The sequence below is a fragment of the Brassica rapa genome, chromosome A06 (genome assembly GCF_000309985.2).
Source record: "Brassica rapa cultivar Chiifu-401-42 chromosome A06, CAAS_Brap_v3.01, whole genome shotgun sequence".
Classification (NCBI taxonomy): Eukaryota; Viridiplantae; Streptophyta; class Magnoliopsida; order Brassicales; family Brassicaceae; genus Brassica; species Brassica rapa.
Window position 1 is genome coordinate 4,937,148 of NC_024800.2, and position 24,368 is coordinate 4,961,515.

The 24,368-nt window shown below is 36.6% G+C and overlaps 5 protein-coding genes and 1 non-coding gene across 8 annotated transcripts; 4 read left to right on the forward strand and 2 right to left on the reverse strand.

Moving 5' to 3' along the window:
* Positions 1-1,320: 1,320 nt before the first annotated feature.
* On the forward strand, positions 1,321-3,655 carry LOC103871988 (lysophospholipid acyltransferase 1). The gene is made up of 8 exons (XM_009150328.3): positions 1,321-1,861; positions 1,938-1,993; positions 2,071-2,291; positions 2,366-2,777; positions 2,853-2,938; positions 3,024-3,087; positions 3,156-3,274; positions 3,367-3,655. The coding sequence occupies exons 1-8, from the start codon at positions 1,557-1,559 to the stop codon at positions 3,502-3,504; spliced, it is 1,401 nt and encodes a 466-aa protein (XP_009148576.1). The 5' UTR covers positions 1,321-1,556; the 3' UTR covers positions 3,505-3,655.
* A 3,071-nt stretch (positions 3,656-6,726) lies between these two features.
* Positions 6,727-7,811, forward strand: LOC103871989 (dehydration-responsive element-binding protein 1F). Its single transcript, XM_009150329.3, has one exon. The coding sequence runs from the start codon at positions 6,964-6,966 to the stop codon at positions 7,582-7,584; it is 621 nt and encodes a 206-aa protein (XP_009148577.2). The 5' UTR covers positions 6,727-6,963; the 3' UTR covers positions 7,585-7,811.
* Positions 7,812-9,164: 1,353 nt separating this feature from the next.
* Positions 9,165-13,427, reverse strand: LOC103871990 (bifunctional dTDP-4-dehydrorhamnose 3,5-epimerase/dTDP-4-dehydrorhamnose reductase). Its single transcript, XM_009150331.3, has 2 exons — positions 11,752-13,427; positions 9,165-11,616 (listed from the first exon to the last, which is right to left on the reverse strand). The coding sequence occupies exons 1-2, from the start codon at positions 12,259-12,261 to the stop codon at positions 11,161-11,163; spliced, it is 966 nt and encodes a 321-aa protein (XP_009148579.1). The 5' UTR covers positions 12,262-13,427; the 3' UTR covers positions 9,165-11,160.
* On the forward strand, positions 9,366-9,437 carry TRNAG-UCC. The gene has a single exon. It is a non-coding gene; the product is annotated as a tRNA-Gly (tRNA).
* A 222-nt stretch (positions 13,428-13,649) lies between the features above and the next one.
* Positions 13,650-15,158, reverse strand: LOC103871991 (expansin-A7-like). The gene is made up of 3 exons (XM_009150332.2): positions 14,960-15,158; positions 14,416-14,731; positions 13,650-14,263 (listed from the first exon to the last, which is right to left on the reverse strand). The coding sequence occupies exons 1-3, from the start codon at positions 15,120-15,122 to the stop codon at positions 13,951-13,953; spliced, it is 792 nt and encodes a 263-aa protein (XP_009148580.1). The 5' UTR covers positions 15,123-15,158; the 3' UTR covers positions 13,650-13,950.
* Positions 15,159-15,977: 819 nt separating this feature from the next.
* LOC108872202 lies at positions 15,978-23,315 on the forward strand. 3 transcript variants are annotated; one of them, XM_033292965.1, is made up of 3 exons: positions 15,978-20,500; positions 20,837-21,033; positions 21,113-23,315. In XM_033292965.1, exon 3 carries the CDS (start codon positions 21,750-21,752, stop codon positions 23,262-23,264), a length of 1,515 nt encoding a protein of 504 aa, XP_033148856.1. In that variant the 5' UTR covers positions 15,978-20,500; positions 20,837-21,033; positions 21,113-21,749; the 3' UTR covers positions 23,265-23,315. The 3 variants fall into 3 exon arrangements, with proteins under 3 accessions (XP_033148856.1, XP_033148855.1, XP_033148854.1); XM_033292964.1 differs by having other exon boundaries at positions 15,978-21,033; XM_033292963.1 differs by having other exon boundaries at positions 20,837-23,315.
* Positions 23,316-24,368: the final 1,053 nt, after the last annotated feature.

The following is a 24,368-nucleotide window of genomic DNA, read 5'->3' on the forward strand; positions in this document are numbered from 1 at the left end:
CGGATTATATACCGTCGGTTTTCGGTTTATTCGGTTTTATACCAAAAAACATAATTATTTTGTTTGAGATCATATTATATGAATTTTAGAGTCATATTCTCAACACAATCATTTATTAAAAATATATTACATGTTCAAATAAATGAACAAAAAAGTAAAAATGCTTCTACCATCAAATAAAATAATCAATTCGATAACTAAAATCAAAATTTGAAATTTTGAAAATAAAAATATGAAACAAAATAGAAACATGAAAGAAAAGTTTTTTCACTCTTCTATATTTAGTGTTCATTAAAGTCATGCTTTTTTAATTGAAAATTTTCCATTAATTATTGTCCCTCAAATTTATAATCTTCATATTAATTTAGTAAAGACTAAAATAAAGTAAAAATATCAAAAAAGACTTAGAAAATAAAATGTCTGAATTGCGATGTATTGTTATTTAGTTATATTTCAAATGTTTTACAAATTAAGGTTTTTTATTACTATAAAATTATGGTAATAGTTATTAACACAAATTTACATGTATTGTTATAAAATAGATACATATTTACATGTTTCTACTTTTAATCGGTTTTGTTCGGTTTATTCGGTTTAATCGGTTATATACCAAACCATATCCAAATTCTACGGTTTTTATAAAATTATATCCATTCGGTTTATATGGTATATACCAAAACCAAACCATATTGTCTATTTCGGTTCTGTTCGGTTCGGTACGGTTCGGTTTTACATATTGAACAGCCCTACTCCTGCTGTATGTCTCTCGATCTTGTATTCCTCATTGATATGGTAACGAAAATTAATTTTCAGTGTGAAAAAAAAATTGATAATTAATCAAGTATTGTTTATTTATTCAAATGGTTGTTAAGTAAATTTTAAGATGTTGATATTTTGTGTCATGAAATTTTTCTGTTTATGTTTAGGTCAACATGCAAAATAAACGGTTTAAAATGTGGTGGAGATATATGACACCTATCTATTTACCCACTTGCTTTTGAACCTATCATACGTCTAACCCAAAGGAATCTCTTATCTTCTCAAGTAGCCGGTAGCAGGACTACCCTAATAGGCTTGTCAGATCTTGTCGAGGCCATAAGAGTTATTTTACGATGATGAATTTTCATGTTCGCAAATTAATAAAAATAAATGCACACTTGTGCAATTTCCTTTCTCAATTTGTATATTGAGCTAATTGACCCTAAAATTTTAGTTTAAAATATAATTTAAATTTTTTAAATTTTTTTTGCTGCACATAATGCAGGAAAAACACTTAGTTAAGCGTATAACTAGATAAGGTGAAACGTCAAAGAATTGGTCAAGTCTGGGCCATGAATTAAAACTGAACCGAACCGATCGGGATTCAATCGAGTGTTGAGAAAGTATACCGATCGGTTTATTACATGTAAGAAAAAATATTGATCCTTTCGTTTCGTGTTTGAGTGAACGAACAAAGAAGGCAAATCCACGACACGATCTGAAACAAGCCTCCCCGGAGCGACTCGGTCGTGTGACTCAGTCCGAGTGAGTTAGATCCGAGTTTCAATCCAACAACCATGATATCGATGGACATGGATTCGATGGCTGCTTCGATCGGCGTATCGGTCGCCGTCCTCCGCTTCCTCCTCTGCTTCGTCGCCACCATCCCCGTCTCCTTCTTCTGGCGAATCGTCCCGAGTCGACTCGGCAAGCACATCTACGCCGCCGCTTCAGGCGTGTTCCTCTCTTACCTATCCTTCGGCTTCTCCTCGAATCTCCACTTCCTCGTCCCGATGACGATCGGATACGCTTCCATGGCGATGTATCGACCCAAATGTGGAATCATCACTTTCTTCCTCGGCTTCGCTTATCTCATCGGCTGGTAATGGTTCTTTTTTTTGATAAAGATTCTTCCTTTAGCATAACCCTGATGATGCAATCTCGTGATTTTGTTGTAGTCATGTGTTTTACATGAGTGGTGATGCGTGGAAAGAAGGAGGGATCGACTCCACTGGTAATAAAGATCCTTCCTTTATGACTTTTGGTATCCTCTTGTAGAGATTGTGATTCAACTTCTTTGATGTGCATTAGGAGCGTTAATGGTGTTAACGCTGAAGGTTATCTCGTGCGCGGTTAATTACAATGATGGGATGTTGAAGGAGGAAGGCTTACGTGAAGCTCAGAAGAAGAACAGACTGATTGAGATGCCGTCTTTGATCGAGTACTTTGGTTACTGTCTCTGTTGCGGTAGCCATTTCGCTGGTCCTGTTTACGAAATGAAAGATTATCTCCAATGGACAGAGGGAACAGGAGTAAGCTTCTTCTTCTTCTAGAGTCTTGACTACTTACTCTCTGTCAGTTTTGTGAACTTTTGTGCTTTGTCTAGATTTGGGATAGTTCCGAGAAAAGAAAGCAGCCATCGCCTTATTTAGCTACACTGCGAGCTATCTTCCAAGCTGGGATTTGCATGGCTTTGTATCTCTATCTAGTCCCTCAGTTCCCGTTGACTCGGTTTACTGAACCGGTGTACCAAGAATGGGGATTTTGGAAGAAGTTTGGTTACCAGTACATGGCGGGACAGACGGCTCGCTGGAAGTATTACTTCATCTGGTCGATCTCGGAGGCTTCTATTATCATCTCTGGTTTGGGTTTCAGCGGCTGGACTGATGATGATGCTTCGCCGAAACCCAAATGGGACCGTGCCAAGAACGTAGACATACTCGGTGTTGAACTTGCTAAGAGCGCTGTTCAGATTCCGCTTGTGTGGAACATACAAGTCAGCACCTGGCTCCGTCACTGTAAGTATATGTTTAAAGAGTGAACTTACATGATAGAGAGAGACTATCTACTTATTTGCGTTGTTTAAAATACAGACGTGTATGAGAGACTAGTGAAGAGTGGGAAGAAGGCAGGTTTCTTCCAGTTACTAGCTACACAAACCGTCAGTGCGGTTTGGCATGTGAGTTCTTTCTTCATCTATTCCCTTTTTCAGTTGATTCTAGTGATGGTAAGAACTAACTAACAGCATGTGATGCTTCTTGCAGGGACTGTATCCTGGTTACATGATGTTCTTTGTTCAGTCAGCTTTGATGATCGCTGGCTCACGGGGTAAATACTTTTCACTCTTTTTTTCTTAATGCCATCTCCTTCTTGATCTACATCTGCTTTCTTTGCAGTTATTTACCGATGGCAACAAGCTATTAGTCCGAAATTGGGAGTGCTGAGAAGTATGATGGTGTTCATCAACTTCCTTTACACTGTTTTGGTTCTCAACTACTCAGCCGTCGGGTTCATGGTAATAAAACTAACCTTGTTATTCTCTTCCGTCACAGTTATTGATCACTCTAACGCCATTTTTTTTTATTTCTTTTAATCGCAATGTCTCAGGTTTTAAGCTTGCACGAAACGCTCACTGCATACGGGAGCGTATACTACATAGGAACAATCATACCTGTTGGATTGATTCTCCTCAGCTACGTTGTTCCTGCGAAACCCTATCGAGCAAAGCCACGTAAAGAAGAATAAACTGTTCTTTTCTTATTTTGTAACATTGGAAACAAACCCATCCGGTTCTTGTCTCTCTTTGGGCTTTTGATACAGATTTTTTTCCTTTTTTTTATTTTTAATGTATTTGTGATGCTTATAAATCTTTTTTTCATAGTTCTTGTTACAGATATAGGATCTACAATTTATATATAGAATTGAGTATAAATATGTGAATAATGTGAAAACATAGTATGAGGGTTTCCTTATTCTGTAACCTCCCTCTCAAAGGAGTGAAACCTAATGTCAAAACAAATACTATACATTCTGCAGTACTTTTGGCTTATTCATTTAGTCGGTATGGTAATGCACTATACCTTCTGTTATACTATAACTATAAGAGATGCCACACATAAATATAATAGACATATTAGCAAATAGCAACTGTATTTAACCACACGTAAATATAATAGACATTTAACCACAGTTCATTTTGTGCTGAATTCTAAAATTTACAACGCCAGACGTCAGACGCCATAAGAAAGCAACTTGCAAGTTTCAACCTACCCGTTTTCCTTAGAATCTAAAATTTTGATATGTTGTTAAATGTTAACTCATCCTGGACTCTAATACAGTATCTTGCTTTTAAGCGACTGAGAATTTTTTTAACGTTACTGTTTGTATTGTCGATATATACTGTATATCGGATGATCACCTGATTAAGTAGTAGGTTTAGTAAAATATTAATACACGGGAATGACATATAATTGGCTATGAATGCATATTAAAAATGCTCACCTAAATTAGGAGATAGAGAGAGAGAAAGAGAGAGAGAGAAGGATTAATGAAGGACACGCGTGTGACACTCACGAGACAGCTTGAAGCCTTAATTCTTTATTGGCCTATATGTCTTCTTGTCTGTAACGCTTAACACTTTCTGCTACTCCCTCTATTTCTTAATATAAATCGTTTTACATCTATGCACATAGATTAAGAAAATCATTAATTTTTTATATTTTCGAAACAAAAATATCATTAATTATTTACCTAATCACAATTCAACCAATAAAAAAATAGAAGATATATTATCATTGGTCAGACAACATTAATTATTAATAAATATTACATAGAAAATCGAAAACGACATATAATTTAAAACAAAAAAATTTCTCTAAAACTACTTATATTAAAAAACAGAGGGAATATTATTTATATATATATATTTATTTCAGCATTTTCTTGTGTATTATATCACCCATTTTAAACATTTAAGGTCATCGTCATCAAAGTCGTCACTCATCATTCTGCTAATTCGAATACAATTTTTGAGTGACTCTATAATCAGTTAGGAATTATAGTACATTGTAAATTTTACGTGCCCTATATTATCTATATTATTAAAACAGAAATACACTTATAAATTAATTATTAAAACTTCAATTTATTTACACTTTAATACCACTGAAATAATAATTAACTTAATTTTATCATTATTTATTTTTTCCTAATTTATAATAGACAATTACCTAAACTAAAATTTACAATAAATTCATGATAATTTATAATAGACAATTACCACAATTCAATCCATATATTCAAGTATATTTTTTGAATACTCCATATGGAATACTCTATAGAAAATTAAAATAAACCAAAGTAAATAGGTTTATATTTCACATTAGCTGAAATTTACGTATCTTAAAGTATTTCGAGTGATAAAATAAAGAGCCAACTAGGTTAAAAACCAAAATGCATGGTAAATCAATTGGCACATGTTATGCGCAGTTTGTAACATCGTACTTAGGAATAGTTCCCACGGAAATCCCACGTGTTACTCACAGCTAATCTACTTAATATGGAAAAGGGTCACGTGTTCCATATCCACAAAACAAATACAGAAAGAATATCTTTATTTTTGAGATACTTGTGGTCCAATGTGCTGGCCCCAACTTCCAGATTTTAATTAATAGTAAGTTAAACTAATAAGCGAAATTATTCTGTTTGATCAAACTTTCCAAGAATTTTATAAGCCACACTAATCTCTTAAATCAAAGGGTAGCCGTACCTATTTTAGCACGTAGTTTTTCTTTCTTTTTTTTGCTTAAATATTTTAGCGTATAGTTTATGTGCCTTTAGCGGAAAACTAAACAAATTGCTATAACTCTTTTTAAGACGATTTTCACTCATACAAAATAGAAGTAAATTATATAAATTGTACATGTGTCGTTAAAAAATGTACGTGTGCGAGTTTTCAACAAAAATGGTAATCAACTAAATTAATCAGGTGAGTGTTTATATTTTTTTATTATATATTTCATCCGTCATTTACTTACCATTTTAATTTTTCTAAGGGCATCCGCAACGGCAATTTTTTGAAACATTTCTGAACTAATAAAAACTAACTAAAAAAAAAAGTGAAAAAAAGAACGTACATGTGGAGGCAAGAGACAAGAAACGATTCTTTAAGACCATACTTTCTCTGAATTTTGAGAGATTACGTTAAATACTTGTCATGTATTCAGTCGTTTAATTGGTTTCTTATACTTTCTAATTCAATTTTTCTTTATTTTTCTAAGAGATTTTGATAGTTTTTAGCCACTAAAGATGCTCTAACTTATCAGCTTGAGCCTACTCTACATTTATACTGAAGAACAAATATAGATGTAATGGTCATTCAATCTTGCAAAAACAACTCTAATAAAACAATTTAGTTTTTCTCGTTTTGATAATTAAAACTATAAAATAATTACCTACTAGAGCCAAACATATTGACAAATTAAAATTTTATATGTTATAACTATAGAAAACAACGATGTTTAAACAAATATTTTTTTCATTATTTTTACATAACTAACAAAAAAAAAGGGACTATTGTTTCTGTTGAATAAATTTATATTTGGGTATATAATCTACAAATACTAAAAGTACCGCAAAACTAGGGTTTAGAAATTTCTAGTAAAAGTTAGTAAAATATCCTAACTGATTTGTAGCCTTTACTATATTAGATTTAAATCTGTGGTATTAATGTGGTATTTTTGAAGTAAAACTTGCATAATTTTAGTTTTATAAATTATAGAACTAGTGTTTGACAAAAAAAAAAAATTATAGAACTAGAAAAATCGAATTAGGCATTTTTATTGGTTAAAGTAAGAGGGTCCCAGACCGATATGGTTATAATGGGTTCAAGCTAACACTAACAGGCTGTTAACGGTGTGTTACGCGCGTAGAAATCGCACTATGTGGGTCCCATCACCGTAGCCTATATAGTCTCCTCTCCTTCACTTCTCTGCTTCGTAACTCCCAACCGAAAAACAAAACAGAGTACAACTTAGACCAAAAAAAAAAAAACTTTTTATTCGAACAAAATTTAATCCCTTTGTACCTTATCCTTACAAGAATCTAACTTACATATGTTCTTAGAGTATCCAGTGAGATAGTTCGAATTGTAACAGTAGTTCCACTTTCTATAAGTTAAGGCGGAGTTATTTTTTTCTTTTTCTAATGGATAACAACGATGAGATTATGCTGGCGGAGATGACGCCGAAGAGGCGTGCAGGACGGAGAGTGTTCAAGGAGACACGTCACCCAGTTTACAGAGGAATACGGCGGAGGAACGGCGACAAATGGGTCTGCGAAGTCCGAGAGCCGATTCACCAACGCCGCATTTGGCTCGGGACTTATCCTACTGCGGAGATGGCGGCGCGTGCACACGACGTGGCGGCTTTGGCTCTGCGCGGGAGATCCGCGTGTTTGAATTTCGCCGACTCCGCCTGGAGGCTTCCGGTGCCGGAATCAACCGATCCCGATGTCATCAGGAGAGTCGCCGCGGAAGCGGCGGAGATGTTCAGGCCGACGGAATACGAGAGTGGAATTACGGTTGTGCCCTCTTATGGTGATGAGGTTGATTTAGGTTTTGGTTCTGGTTCGGGATCGGAGGAGAGGAGTTTGTATGGATATGTGGAACAAGAAGAAGAAGAAGTTTCCACGACGATGATGAGACTCGCGACGGAGCCGTTAATGTCGCCGCCGAGATCGTACATGGAAGGCATGACTTCTAATGCTTACATGGAAGAAGAGATGTCTTCTTACCAAGATATGTCACTGTGGAGTTACAACTATTAAGCTGGACGTATACGCATTTAAATACTTTAAATATATGTTATCGTATTTGTGTGTCAGTGTGTACATGTGCAATAGACCAATAGTTTGTGAAATGAATTGTAAGATTTTCCTAGTATTAGATCCTCTGGAAGGTTCCTTGAGGGATTGTATTGTTCTTTTTTATAAAAATGGATGGGCTTTATGAATCCATGTACAAAGTGTAAGCGCAATTAGAGATTAAGCCGAAACTTTATTGAGATGCTTAAACTCGACAGCCTAATTAGAGATTGACCATCGATTCATAACATTTTAACTTCGAAATATATCTATTTCTCGACGATCACTACAGAGATTGTATAATATTTTTAAGAGGTCATTGCATTTTTTGGGCAGGAAAAATAGTGTATATAATAGACACTTTGCCACAACAATACAAAATTAATAAGCTTTCCGGTGAAATTACAATTTTTAAATGTACTAAGTTTAGAGTTAATAAATTATCTAATACTGAAATTTATGGATATCAATGTCCTAAAACAATGTTTGATGTAAAGTCTGATTTCTCAATTTCTTATCAAGACTTCCACCATAAAGTAACATAGCATTGTGGTAAAACATCTGAAGTATCATAAGATGCAAAATTTAAAACCACCATCGCCTTCAATTACAAAAAAAAAATTCTAAGAGGCGTTGTCTTCCATTCCAACTAGTTATTTCTTCTCTCGGAAAAAAAATCTAAACTGATCATGAGATCATCTTTGGTTTTAACCAGAGTTACAATTACCAGCTTGACAATCGCTAGGATGAAATCGTCTACGTAGACTACTGATCCAAATGTTACCATCTAAATTGAGATCCAGAAAACCAAAAGTGTCAATACATCACTCCCACAATCATAATTGTGTTTTGCAATGGGAATAGATATAAGATATATAATGTGAAATTTGATCTAAGCAATATATTAATTTTTTATTACATTGTTTAAAAAAATCTTAAACCCTTGATTATCTGATGTGGACAAAAACAAATATTTACTCCAACGTGACATGAAGTTGTTTAGATTCTCGAGGAATTTAATAATTTTGATGAGGAATTTAATAATTTATCAAAATTATGGTTTTTTGTAATGTAAATGATGGAATCCAAAATAAATTACTGTAAAACAGTTATGTACCAATTTTATAAGGCTTAAACTATCAAATAATTTAGTTTTATAGATTAATTTACCAATAAAAATAGATATAATGGTTGTGATCTTGCTCGAATCAAAGACAATGAGGTCTAATTTATTTTGTTTAACCATTTTACTTACATGCAATTTTGAAAATGTTATTAATATTATGTTGCCGAAAACCAATGATTTATATGTGTATCTAAAGTAGAGTTTGTTGGAGAATGAGTGGGAAACGAGGGAACAAGAGCATGAACAATAGCATGCCAAATTGCTGCACAAGACAAAAGCGATGAATAGAGTAGGCCGTTGGTCTAGTTTAAAATTTCAATTTCTTGGTTCGTTTCTCATCTTATATTATCATATTAGCAAGTAAATTTTTTTTTTGACTATCATTTAGATGGAAAAATTATTCGGTTATTCAATTTGAAACATTAACATTTAATACAAATGCAAAGATAATTTTTTTTTTTTACCAAATGCAAAGATAAAGTTTGGTTTGTCATTATTTCAATTTAGTTAGCTTCCTTTATTTTGGTTGGCGATGTGTTCATGCAATCATCAAAATTGACACACACGAATAGTTAGTGATTTGGTACGAATTATGAAATATCAAAAAACAAGTCGTTCAGCGTCTGTAGTCCAACGATTAGGATAATTGCCTTCCAAGCAATAGACCCGGGTTCGACTACCGGCAGACGCAGTATTTTCCCTCTTTTAAACTATTTTGACCTAATCATAATTTAGCTATAATCTTTCGAAAGAAATCAAAACCCAAAACATCAGCTCACAGCTCCTTATGCTAAGCGGTGTCGGTCCATCAGCTCAATTACAAGCCCAAAACATTACGGTGGTGATGGACCAGCCTCATGTGGGTCAAGGGATGCACGACAACCCTATGAACGCCGTGTTCATCCCTTCTCCAGTCCCTGTCGAAGTATCACTCATCGAGGTGGTTGGAATTACCGGCGAAGGAACATACGTTGAGGCTGCCGGTGGTGAGAATTTTGGTGGTGGAGTTGGAAGTGGTTCATCCGCTAGAGACTACTATGCAATGTTTTCTCCAAAGGCAACTTTATTAGAGTCAAATTTAAAGAAGTTATCATCAGCCCAACCTTTTCAAGGAGGCTTCATTTTAGAGAAAGTAATGGGCCCACTATCCACGGGTCATTTGGAGCTCCGAACCCGAACCTAAATGATAACCCGGTTGTGACCTTCAACTATTTCCAACACCCGGACGACCTAAACCGATGCGTTCGAGGGATCCAAACCATAGAGAGAGTTGTGCAATCTAAGGCGTTTGCACGGTACAAGTATGCGGATATGTCTTTTGCGTATTTGCTAAACCTTACGGCAAGTACTCCAGTCAATCTAAGGCTGCAGCGGTCCTAGAGCCTCGTTGCCTCCATCAGCTGAGGAATTTTGCCAACATACGGACATACGGTTACAACGATTTGGCATTACCATGGAGGATGTGTTGTTGGTAGAGTCGTCGATGGGGATTATAAGGTTATTGGTATGTCGACAGTTGGTTATTGTCCTGGTACAAATCCTCAAGCCACGATTATGATGCTTGGTAGGTGAAGACAAATCACTCTTGCTATCATATACTATATCGATTATGTTTACATTTTTTTTCACTAACTGCTAATTGTTTTTGGGTGACTTAAAATATGCATGCAGGTATATGGGTGTGAAGATCACGAGAGAGAGAGACTCGCCAATAAGTAGGGTTTTGGATCGGATCAGGGTTTTTGTGAAAACGTTACTACGTACAAATGAAATGAATCAAGATCTTATTAATCAATGTTTCTAGTAGCTGCATACATGTTTTGGTGTTACTTTTATATAATACACGATCTTATTTTTCTCCATTACCATTGTGTTAACCTATAGAAACATACTGAATTTTTTCTTGAGAATTTTGCTTTTACCATGATATTTCATACAAAGAAATACGAACTAATTATGACCATGATGTTGAGAAAAAGATCACTCTATGATCATCAGTCTGTTGTTATGGTAGAGGCGTTGAGGATATATTCCACGAGCATCATTAGCTATTCACTCGTTATGCCGTTGATTACTTAAAAAGTAAAGCAAACTTTTAACAGCTTTTCCGAATAGAAAAATGCAAAGTGAAACAACAATCGAATAACTATATATATTAATCTGGAAAAGAGGAATTTACGTATATCAATTTTAATTCTCATTATTAAAAAGTATGAGCAACTTAAGAAAAAAAAGTTAAGAATAACATAACAGAGCACATAAACAACAAATGGATTACAAGCCAAAACATAAATCAACAACAAGAACACAAAAACAACTTTTCCCATAAACCCTTAAAAAAAAATTTTAGACCCATTTATTCGATTTTCAAAAGCTTCCATGTTGGAATCTTGGTTCAAGATTCTAGTCCATTATCAACCTTTGATCTCTGTCTTCTTGTTTGGTTCGAACACAAACTTGACAAGAGCTTCCTTTATAGACAACATCTCCGGAAACTCCGTTTTCAACTTAGTGGCATCAAGCTCATTGTTACTTCTCGGAGCTACAATCACTTTCGCCTGTTCTTCCAACGTGAAGTTCTTCCAAGTGAAACTCGGATCAACAAACTCTCTGTACATCTCTAGTATCTCATTGTGGCTCACCACCCCCGGATTAGTGAAGTTCCATATCCCTGTCAGGTTCCTCTTCGCCATCTCGAGAGAGATAGGAAGGAGCTCATCGAGAATCGTCATCGAGTTTGGGATGTCCACAACTTTCTCATACCGAGTTATCTTGGTGATGAAGTTTCTCGGGTTTGAGAGATCAGATGAGATGGGCATCCTTACACGGAGTGTGCATACGTTCTCATAGTTCTTGAGCAGTTCCTCTACCTATTACATAAACCAAGGTATAAAATCCGGTTTAGACTAATACTGATTCGGTATGATTTTATCAATATCATTTAAATTGAACCGGACTAAACCGGACCAATCTGTTCAAGATGTAAAGTGAAAGAACTTTCAGACCATAGCCTTTGTCTTGGAGTAGAACGAACCGGTGAAGTTAGGTGTGTCCTCTTCCTTAAACCCGAGACCCGACCCGAGAGGATGACCCGAGTCGTACTCGAATATACAACCCGTGGCGTAGTTGATCAGCACGAGGCCTCTCTCCCTGCAAACGTCGGCGAGAGTCAGAGTTCCGACGACGTTTGTACGGATGGTCTCCACCTTGTGGGACTCGCACCAGTCAACGTTCGGTCGTCCGGTGACTCCGGCGGCGTTGAACACGTGACTCGGCTTGACGGAGTCAAGATCGGCGACGAGCGAGCGGCGATCCTCGAGCCGGCCTGAGCCGTAAGTGTAAGAGATCCCCTGAGCTTCGCAGAGCTTGCCGAGAATACCGCCGATCCAGCCTGTCCGGCCGTAGATTAAGAAATTGAGAGATGACGATGAGCCGTTTGCTTCTGCACCCATTCTCTCCGTCGTGATCGTAGATTTCACCGGCGAATAATAAGAAGAGACTGTGGGATCTCTCATTTCTTTGAGTCGTTATTTATCCTGTTTTTTTTAAGGACAAAACTTCAGTTTTGCCACCCCCATATTATTTATTTTACAAATTAGCCCATAACTTTACTTGTTATACAATATAATATATGTATAAGTATCCTAATTGAACGATTATGTACTATTTTAACCCAATAAAAGACAACTAACTAACTAGCGGTATTATATATTCTATAGAATTACTCATGATTTGGGAGGGGGGATGTAGTTTAGGTAAAACATTCCATGGATTATGTGTGTTTCTATTATTTGATGAAACTAAGTGACTATAATGGCAAAGTTTTGAAGTTGAGGTACAGGATTGGAATTAAATTCAAATTAATATTTCATTCAGACAAAGGAACTGTCAAGGTAGTGGCGTGAGGAATAAATTATAACTAATACGAGTTGGTGATTGGGAGTACGAAAAATAATTACGAATATTTTACTTTTCTTGAAATCAACAACGTTTTTCATGTGTTGTAAAAATTTTAAAACACTGAAACCCCATTGGTCTTCATTTGGAACCTCACCAGTCACCATCATGGCCCTCACCACGACAAATTAAACTAGTAGAAAACAATTTCATGTTCAATCATGTATCCAAGTCAGAATTTTACCTTGACTAACCGATTAATCTACGAAGAAATGAAATTAATTCTCTTTTATGATGATTCACCTCCTTCATGACTCCTGTTCGTATTAATTTCATCCAACACAAAACAATATTTTTCTTATAACAAGATATTTTATGATACACGAGAGAAGGGACAAAAAAAAAGTCAAATGAAAACATCGTTGTGGCTAGGACACACATAAGACACACCAACACCAGTGTTACTGAGTCTAACTATTAATATAAAGTATGAAAAGGTGTTTAATTTGAGAGGTTAATGAAGTAAGTACACGAGCATTTGAGCTTGGATTTGAAGGAGAAGGGGAGGCTGCGGGAGTGAGAGCTTGTTCCATTTCCTCTTGCGTTGATTGATGAACAATTGTTGATTTGCTTAAGCTGAAGTCTTGTCTTATTCACCGATTTCGCTTTGTCATCAGTCGTCTTGTATTTTACATTCTTAGAACTCTTTTATTTTTTTAATTCTTAATTTACAAAACGGGGATGAGCCATCCATGTCTCAGTATATGTACTGACTACTGAAGCTAGATGATTCAGCGATCAATGCGATCTTTAGCTAGGTACGTAAATTAGAAAATCATTGTGACAAATTAGTGTAACCATTACAAAATTCAATGCTCTAATTTTTGTAAATTTCTACATGCCAACTGTTAAATGATATTATTTTTATGGGACTTTATTTACACACTAAACTTTTTTAAAAATCTATGAAGTCCTGGAAAAAATGTAAAAAAAAAAAACTAAAAAGGGAAAAATGCGATGATTTATCGGTAGACATTTTTTTCTTCACACTCACAAAAAAAACAAAATTACACATCTGATAACGAAATGAAAGTCTCTTGATCAAGTAGGGTTGACTTCATCATCATGACTTTGATTATGAAGAGTTATATCACAATTACATACATCCGTTACACGTATACATTAGATGTATAACATAAAGATGGGCCATCCACAACAAAGGCCATCAAAGCTTCTTTAAATCCCAAGAACAAAAAAAACAAAAGGAGAGGAGAAAACTCATAAAAGAAAAAATCCCTTTTAGGTTTTCAGCGGAAATTGGTGTAACTCTTGTAAGTCATACCGGCGTTCCAGTTAGACGGAGCAACGTTCCATGCATAGACGGTTTCACCGGTGGTGTAAGAAGTGATCCGGAAAGAGAGAGACTGGCCGTAGAGAGAAGAAAAAGCTTGGTAAGAGGCCCCCCAGTTGTGGCTCATGCTTATCCAATTCGTCCTGCTACCTTTCACGGCCATGCTTTTGATGTCTCCGGCGCCGCCGACATTCATGACAAAGATGAGAAGCCAATACGCATTTCCTTGGAATTGAAACCTCATACCGCCACTCCTTTTGCATGGGACTCTACAGACATCAAATAAGTCGCATAAAATAAATATTAGCTACACAATTTTTGGAGTACTTATATCAAGTGTCGTCACTCGTCATATATAGTAAGATATTGTATAAGAAAGTAGGTCAAAACTGAAATATAAATTTTCGAAAATGAGATATACCTGCGGTATGAAACAGGGATGATGCCAGCCTTCCAGTTAGCGAGTTTCATGAAAGCCGGTTTAGCCATATCGAAATGGGTTCTAGGAGGATTGCACCAACCACCATTGTTGGTGTCTTGGTACCAATTGGGAGGGCAGAGGTTGGTGGCTGTGACCACCGTCGATGGGTTTCCATAGTAACAATGTTTTGACTGCACACACATTATCTGGAAACACTGGCCGCATGCATAACCGTCTTTGAACAACGTCGTGCTTAGTGCCGCCGTGTTCAGGCCGTAACCGCTGTTAAACAGGTTTCCGTATCCACATGCACCACCTGCATATAAACGTATTATGTCATTGACTATATGTATGAATTGTTGTTATTATCTTGGTAATCAAGGATTTATACGAGGAATAAATTTTGAAAACAAAAATTCTTTTGAGAAAACTTGTACATAAGAAAAATAAAATAAAGAAATTTATGAATATCAAAACATATTTTGATCTTGGTGATTATATTGAATATACATGTACATGATAGTGAAATGTTTATTTTACGTACCCATGGTTTCACTACCGGTCTCGTCGCCATAGAAAGTGGCATGAGCGTATCTCCACGGGCTCGGCCTGTAATATCCGGCGACAAACTCACCGGAGATGGCGAAAACGACAAAGACTATTGCCAAGAACTTTTTGAAGCTCCAAGAACTTGAGATCGGACCCATCTCTAGTTTCGTTTTCTTAGGGTTTGTTTGTTGACGAAGTAATCGAATTAGAGACAACCTTATATAGACTCTTTTTTAACAATAGTGGTGGTGGCTACGTGAGGGTCATGATCCCTTTTCCGGTTTTTTTATTGGAGACTTTTGTCAGTACTGATTGCGATTTGTTTCATTTCACTGAATGTTTGCAATGTATATATTAAACAAAAATTAGAGAAAGCAAGTAAAAATTCTTGTTTAAATGAAGTTTTAGAATATAGTACAAGTTAACGTGCGAGCAGGTTCTTTCAGCGGTTCTTGTACCGACTTTATCTAATCTCGTCTATCTATATACTAATAGTGTATACTATATTTTTTTTTTTTGAAAGAATGTTAAATTAATTCAAACAAAAAGCTGTTTTACACTTTGTGTTACATTGGGATAGAAATTTTTTTTAAACTCAAACCTATCTATAACCTATCTCGTTGCAAACCATAGAACTAAACCTCCCGTGTGCGCTCGGGCGCGGATGGAAGACAGCCTATTACGAACGTTTTTGTCCACCAGCTGAATGAGCTGACTCGGGGATAGTGGACTTTCTCCATGCCGACGTTGATTACGTTCCCTCCATATGGCATACAAAGTTGCTTGGAACACATATCTCACTATGTAAAGCTCTGTTTTGTCTCTGTTTTGATCAATCACCAGCTGTATAATCTGGTCCCACTGGTTGGTATAGCGTGTAGCTAGCAGTTTCTGGGTTAATCCTTTCCAAACCTCCTCTGAAAACTTGCAGACAAAGAAAAGATGATCTCTTGACTCTATCGGGTCATTGCAGAACACACAAGAGCTGGGATGTTGAGTGCTCCATTGCTTAATTCAATCACCGGTTGCAAGTCTGTTGAGGATTGCAAGCCAAGCAATGAATGAATATTTTGGAGTATTGAAAGCAAACCAGATCCCAGGACTCCAATTCACTTTCGGTCGAGGCACTCGTGTCAGTTTCCATGTTTCCTTGGAGCTGAAAGTTAATTTATATTTGTCCCCTCTCCTCCACAGTTTAATATCATCCCGATCTACCAGTCCTCTCTCCTTCATACGCTGAATGTGATCCTCGATCTCATTAAAAATTTCTACCCGATGTCGTCTTCGTCGGTGCGTTTTGATGACTGTATCAACTGTTGCATCCAACCTTATACCCATATCAATAAAGCCTCCCCCGCCTGTCAAATCGATCAGTCTTCCTGCTGGTGTCCATACATCAAACCAGAAAGAGGTTGTTTCACCATTTTGTACCTCTGTTTTCGAGAAATCCTTTGCTATGTTCCTGTATTTTAACAGTTTCTTCCATATCCAAGACCCCAAAGTGGAACTCTCCTTTACTGTCCAGATAGACCCCTTCCTTATCAAGTATCGACTAACCCATTGGGCCCAAAGAGACGATGGAGATGATGTTAGCTTCCAAAAGAGTTTTAAGCTAGCCACCTTGTTTGCTTCAGCGATAGATTTCAGTCCCAAACCACCCTCCTCTTTCGGCAGACTGCAATCCTTCCATGCGACCTTTGCCTTCTTTGCGTTAAGCTCTGGACCAGACCACAGAAACGCAGCACAAAGACTGTCTATTTCCTGAACACATTTCTTTGGCAATCGAAAAGCAGAAATCCAGAAGTTTGTTAAACTATGGATTACAGAGCTTATCAGTTGGACTCTTCCTGCAAATGATAAAAATCTGTTGTTCCAGGAGGCAATTCGTGATCTCACTTTCTCAATAAGTGGGGTATAATCTGCCACTGTCATTTGTTTTGTCATTAGAGGCAGCCCAAGGTAACGTACCGGCAAGGTGCCCGCAGCAAAGGAAAAGTGTTCGTGAATAGCTTCTCTTTCCGTCTCATTAACCCCAGCAAGATAAAGAGTAGATTTTTCCATACTAATGTTCAAGCCCGAGAATTCTGCAAATCGCTGAAATACCTCAAGCATTCCTTCTACTGATCTCTTCTTCCCATCAGAGAACACAAGGACGTCATCTGCGAAACACAGGTGTGTAAGTTTCAAGCCTTGGCAGTAGGGATGGAATCCAAATTTCCTAGAGATGGCCGCATGATCCAGCATCCGAGACAGCACTTGCATACATATTACAAACAAGTATGGTGATAAGGAGCAGCCCTGGCGTAGCCCTCTTCTGCTGTTGAAATATCCAGCTAATTCACCATTTACTTGAACCGAGAAAGAGGCCAAAGAGATACACTTCTCAATCCAAGTAATGAATTTTATAGGAAATCCCAAAGCCTTTAAAGTTCCCAACAGAAAAGGCCATTGAACTGTATCAAATGCCTTGGATATATCAATCTTCAGAGCGCACCGAGCAGAGACTGAATCCTTGTGATAGTTCTTAACCAATTCTGATGCTAGAAGGACATTCTCCATCAACAATCTATCCTTCACAAAAGCTGATTGATTCGGGGAAATGAATTTCGGTAGAACTTTCTTCAGCCTGTTAGCCAGCAATTTTGAAATAATCTTGTACAAAACATTGCAGCAAGATATAGGTCTATAATCTTTGAATAAAATGGCCTCGTCCTTTTTAGGTACCAATGCCAAAATGGTGGAGTTAACACCCTTCGGCAAGAAACCATATTCAAAAAAAGAGGTTACTGCGACCACCACCTCTTTTCCCACTATTGGCCATGCTGCTTTGTAGAACTCACATGTGTATCCATCAGGGCCTGGGGATTTATTACGTGCCATCTTGAATATCACGTCTTTAATCTCATCTGCTGTGACATCTTTCATTAACATGTTCTGGTCCAGCTCCTCACACTCAAATTCCAGTATTTCTTTCAAATTTTCCACTGAGATACCTTGATAGTCCGGCACCTGATACGCTAAAAAGCCATTGAAATAACTTACTGCTTCTGCCTTAATATCCTCCTGAGTGTCTGCCTTTGAACCATCTTCCCGTTGTATCTCTCGAATTGTATTCCTGACTTCCCTTGCTTTGGCTGCATTATGGAAATGTATGTTGTTTCCATCTCCCACCTCTAACCAATGAAGTTTAGCCTTTTGACTCAAAACCTTTTCCTCAATGATTGATAGACGAGACCACCGTTCATATAACATAGTTTCTTCAGCTGAGTTGGTCGGAGTTGGCGTAATCAGAGTCTTTTCTTGGCTAGCGCATAGCTTAGCAAAAGCCTCTTTTGTACGCCGTGTGATATCTCACACATGTGCTTTACTTAGGCTTCTTAAAACAGGCTTAAGCTCTTTTAGTTTTTTTGATAACCGAAAGATGGCAGAGGTGGAGCTGTAAATCTGAGGAGTATCAGCCCAAAACCGTTCCACCGTAGGTAGGAAGTCTGGAGATTCCACCACTGAATTGACAAACTTAAAAGGGTGTTTTGGCTTCATAGCTTCAGTATCAATCTGTATTCGACATCTCAAGTGATCCGAGCATCCTCCAGCCTCGAAAACACAATGAGATTGTGGAAAATATTGCATCCATGCAGTGTTCATCAAGGTTCTATCAAGCTTCTTACAGATGAGTTCAGAGTCTCTCTTATTTGTCCACGTAAATTTGGGACCATGAAAACTCATATCAAGCATAGAGCAGTATTGAATTACTTCTTGAAACTCTCGCATTCCTGGAGTTACCAGTGGTGAGCCGGTATGTCCTGAATGTTCCTCTATCTCCAAAGTTTCATTAAAATCTCCCATCACAATCCAGGGTTTATTTCTTATCATGGGAGAGTCTTGGAGCAGTATACTATATTTATTTATTATTAAATAGTTAACTTTCTTTTAAAGATTACTTTTTTCTTTTGTCAATGTTGATATAACCGCATACATTATATATTATCGTTCCAATGTTGCCAAATATATAAATACGTTAATGATAAGTTTATTGTAATGTCCTGATTAATGCTTATACGAATCGTCGACTAAAATTTTCATATATCCATCGTGGGAGAGTTATATTTAATGGTGTGGTAGGTGCTTAATATTTCTACGGGATAGTGAATTTGTATAAGTAGCTATAATATACAAATAAGTTAGTCGATTAATAGCATATTGATAGAGCTAATGGATGTATATTTTTCAAGCTATAAAACGGTAACATGTAAATCCATTGGTATTGTATCACAATTGCCCAAGTTTTCTTCATAATCTTCAACAAAGCAATACATTTTAGAAAGTTAATAAGAATACTATAGTCGGGGGTGAAAGGTCAAGTAACCCCTTATGCCGTCCGTACGGTTATCTCTATGAAACTAAAAATTTCACATGTTGACCTTTAATTTTTTTAAGGTCAAATAAACTTAGTATATTCTTCTCAAATTTCCTTTTATACACCTAGAGAGGCATTAATATTGGAAGAGAGAACATGAATTAAAAATCCTAATGCAGTCAAAAGCCCTCTCGAATATTATTGACATATTCAGTTTAACTTGTATCTATTTTAAATTCGTAAACTGTTATTCGTTGTAATGATTTTTGCCAATTCAACGGTAACCATGTTAGTAATTTAAAACAAAACTGGAATTGCAATTTCTGACAAGTTTTTTTACATATCAAGTTTACGTCATAATAGCAACTCAAATTTCGAGGCCGTGGAATGGGGATGGATATAATACGCAACAGAGGCGGGACATTACAAGAATGTGGGATGGACGAACTCCAAATCTGTTGGAATGTCGAGAAGTTGGATCCTCCGCATTCATATGGACCTTATAATCATGTTGGTCTCTAGGATACTCTCAAGTGGAGTTTGATCGATGACAATCAAATCATTAATTGGGTTCTCAATGATCAACTTGAGGCAACATCCCTACATATATGTCCGATTGAGAACTGGTCACGGATGTTTACGTCTATTATAATTAGATTTCTATACATCACACAACCAATGTTCCGATACTTTAGCTAGGAATTCTCTACAAACACCAGTACTGTGTGGTTCTTATTTCACTGTTGTCTTAGTATTCTTAAGGAGCCTGTAATTATCGAAAACTAATCCTTAATGAAATCAAAGTTTAGTTGGCAGCATACAATATAGAAACTCAAAACGTATATTAGGAATAAGTATTGTGGAAAATCACTAGTTAGAGCATGTACAACGGTAGATTATAGAGAGTCCTTAGCTATAATCCTTAGCGCTTTTTGATTAAAAAATCATTAAAAAAGAAGGACAAACTTAAGGATGATCCTTCATTAAGGATTAGAAAGAGGGAATCCTTAATGCGCTGGCGCTATCTCATTGGTTCGGTTTAGGGGTGTCTCTCGTTAGGAAAAAAAAAAACACGCGACCCAACCTCATTCTATCTCGTAGCCGAAAAAAAGAGAAGAGAGAGAGAGAGAGGCGATAGAGAGGCGACAGAGAGGCGATTCGCGAGCGTGAGTTTTGAAGGTAAAATCCGAGCTTTCTCTTTTGTTTTTTGCCTTATCGAGTTGATGCATGTTGATTGCATAATGTATAAGGGTTCGATTGTGGTGTTTTTTAGAAATTAGGGTTTCAAATCGGATTGGGGATTTAAATCGATTTAGGGGTTTCGTCTGCGTTTGTTTTTTTTAGAATTTTTGTCACTGTTGTTTGTTGTTATATTCTCGATTAGGGGTTTGGGATTGAGTTCACAATCGATCTAGGGGTTTGGTTCTTGATTTGAGAATCGTCTGGTTTTAGAAACGGTTATATGTTTGCAATGTTTACAATGAATTTAATCAACATTTTTTTTCCTTCTTGCAGGTTCTGAAATGGATGAAGAACAGCGAGATATGAAAGCCCGCAAAGCATACTATCAGAGGGTTGATTTCGTTTTCAATTCGCTGCAGGGGATTCCCCAACTGTGCCCCTGTGGATCAATCACGAAGGAAATTGTAGATGAAGAGGATACATATGACTACCTCCCTAGGAAAAGATACTTCATCTGCAAAGACTTCGAGGTATGAAGTTTCTTTCTATCTTTTTCATTTAATAGCGGTTATATGTTTGCTATTTGACCTTTTGTTTTGCTTTTGGCAGAATGACGGTCTGCATTACAGGCAACCATGGGTTGTAGGTGTGCAAGAAGAGGTTGAGAGGCTCAAACTGAAAGTTCTCCGCCATGAGAACCTTCTTACAGAGTGTGAGGAACTTAAGGTGAGTTCATATTTTTTTCAATATCATAAATTTGGTGTTTGTACTATCTTTCTAACCCACGTGTTTTGGTTTGGCTTATGTCTGTTCAGTCACAGGTTAAAATGTTGGTAAAGCGGGTTGTTTGTACTACATTTCTAAACCATTGTTTGGTTTACCTGTTCTCTGTACAGGCACAGGTTGCAATGCTGGTAAAGCGGGTGACAGAACTTGAGTTACTGCACTGAGGTTAGTCTAACTGAACTTTATTAGTTACTATATAACTCGCTAGTTACTAGTTTTAGTTGTTTGAATAGAAACGGATAGGACAGGCACCTGTTTAGTTTGAAATCTGTACACTTTGCGTTAATGAACTTGTAGAGTGTGTAGTTATAAATGCTTAGCTTAACGACCATTAAATTTTCTATAGCTGTTGTGATAGGACAGTTTTCTACTTGTATTGAATGTAGAATCCCTTATTTAATCTTACTAGTTTCTAGTAGAGAATCACACAGTTTTATTCATACTCTTTACAAACTCCTAAATGGAAAGCTCCTCTAGTTTTGTTAACCTGTTAACGAGTCAAGGGTCAGTTGACCTTGACTCATTAGAAACTCCGGCGTTTAGTACCCAATCTCCGCAAGAGGCAAGTGTGAAAGAAAGGAGAAAGTGGACTGTCAAGGACGATTTAGTCCTCATTGGGGCTTGGCTCAACACCAGCAAAGATTCAATTGTCAGTAACGAACAGAAAGGGGCTGCCTTCTGGAAGAGGATTGTAGAGTATTACAACTCCAGTCCTCTCCTCGTTGGGATGGTGCCTAGAGAACTAGGGCAATGCAAGCAAAGATGGGCCAGGATCAATGATCTGGTCTGTAAGTTTGCTGGCTGCTACGACACGGCCTTGAGGGAACAGAGAAGCGGGCAAAACGACAATGACGTGATGAAGGCTGCGTTGGATATCTTCAACAGTGACCACAACATGAAGTTCAACTTAGAACATGCGTGGAGGGAGCTTAGGCACGATGTGAAATGGTGTTCTACGTATATGGAGAAGGACAAGGATAAGCGCAAGGCAACTCCAGTGCCAGAGCCAGAAGAAAGACCGGTGGGGGTTAAGGCTGCTAAGGCTGCGGGTAAGAGGCACAAAACTGGAAAAGATGAAGAGTTAAGCAAGCTAGAAGGACTTATGGAGCTGAAAAAGCAAATCTCAAAGCAAAGTTTGCTAGAGAGTTTGCTAACCAAACCAGAGTATATGCGAAGACCCACTCCAGAGGATCTTCAACGACTGCTCGATATTGGAGAGATTCGCGGCTTTCCGGGAATGATAGGAAGCATCGATTGTATGCATTGGGAGTGGAAAAATTGCCCAACCGCTTGGAAAGGACAGTACACCCGTGGATCAGGAAAGCCAACAATTGTCTTGGAAGCTGTAGCTTCCCAAGATCTTTGGATTTGGCACGCTTTTTTTGGTCCTCCAGGTACCTTAAACGATATTAACGTCCTCGATCGATCTCCTGTTTTTGATGACATTTTACAAGGTCGAGCTCCAAGGGTACAATACCTGGTAAACGGGCACCAATATGGTTTGCCTTACTACCTCACAGACGGCATATATCCAAGATGGTCAACATTTATCCAATCTATCTCAAACCCTCAAAGTCCTGAAGCACAGTTATTTGCTAAAGTTCAGGAGTCCACCCGAAAAGATGTGGAGCGTGCTTTCGGAGTATTGCAAGCTCGATTTGCAATAGTTAAAAACCCGGCTATTTTGTGGGACAAGACCCAAATAGGGATGGTTATGCGAACATGTATCATACTGCACAATATGATAGTGGAAAATGAACGCAATGGATACAGCGGGTGTGATATATCAGAGTTTGAAGAAGGAGACTCGAGTAGAAGTTCAGAGGTGGATATGTCATATACTCGCAGGCCTTCAAATCTCCGAACTATGCTTGAAATACGTACTCAAGTTCGTGACCCACATACGCATGAACAATTGAAATTTGATTTGATCCAAAATATTTGGAACAAGTTTGGTAATGATGAAAATGTTTAATTGTTGTATGTTTCTATTTTCTCATTCAATAAATAAAAATTTTAAATTTTTTTTAAAAAATAATTATTAATAATTTTCTAAGAATTCCTTAACGGTAACACCATTGGAGCAATATTTGTAATTAGAGTCCTTGACTATTCATAAAAAAAAATAAAATAAAAAATAAATTAATGTTAAGGACTCCAATGGTGGGTAACACCATTGGAGGTGCTCTTAGTAACCATGTTGTGATAACAAGTAGTACCAATACTACCGCCATGTAAGAGAGGGGGTTCACAGGACGGACATTGGTCTGGAATTTGTTTGTATAAATAATCATTAGAATAACTTGAGAAGAAGTTTAGTTTCAAAAAAAAAAAAAAAAAAAAAAACTTGAGAAGAAGTTTAATTTCTTGACAGATCACTCCCATAATTACACATTAGCATCTTAGTTTTAATTTTCTTTCTTGACTATTCCCATAATATATACTAGACTTTGACCCGCGCGACCGCGCGAGTATTTAATTTGTGTTTGTATTTAATGATATATTTGTTAATGTAGTCACATTTTTAAATGTAGATGTTATATTTGTACTTAATTTTATATTTTAGCGTAAAACGTATCACCGATATTAGGTATTATATAAAAAATCTAAAATTTATATAATAATATCCATGTCTAAGATATATAGCTAACAATTTTTTAAATAAAAAGTATAAAAATAGACAACTATGAATTAGTATGCTATTTATAAATGAAACATTAGTTATAATATTTGTAGGAAAATAAAATGATCGTTAAAATTCTATGAAATTTGGAACATATACAAATTAAGATTGAAAATAAAATAAAAATATAAATTTGATGTAACGATAAGAAATTATAAATGAGTTTAAATTTGTGTATATTTAAACCACGACCTTGCAGATGTTTGATTTTATTTTTGTAAATAAATATTTATTTTGTCTAAGTGATAATATGTATTTTAAAATTTTACCTGTGTTAAATAATTATTTAATAAAATTTATAAGCATAATAATTTTATAGTTTATATTTTTAAATTTTATTATCTTGTAAACCGTCAATTGTATTACCACCATTTTTAGAATATGATCCTTGCATCT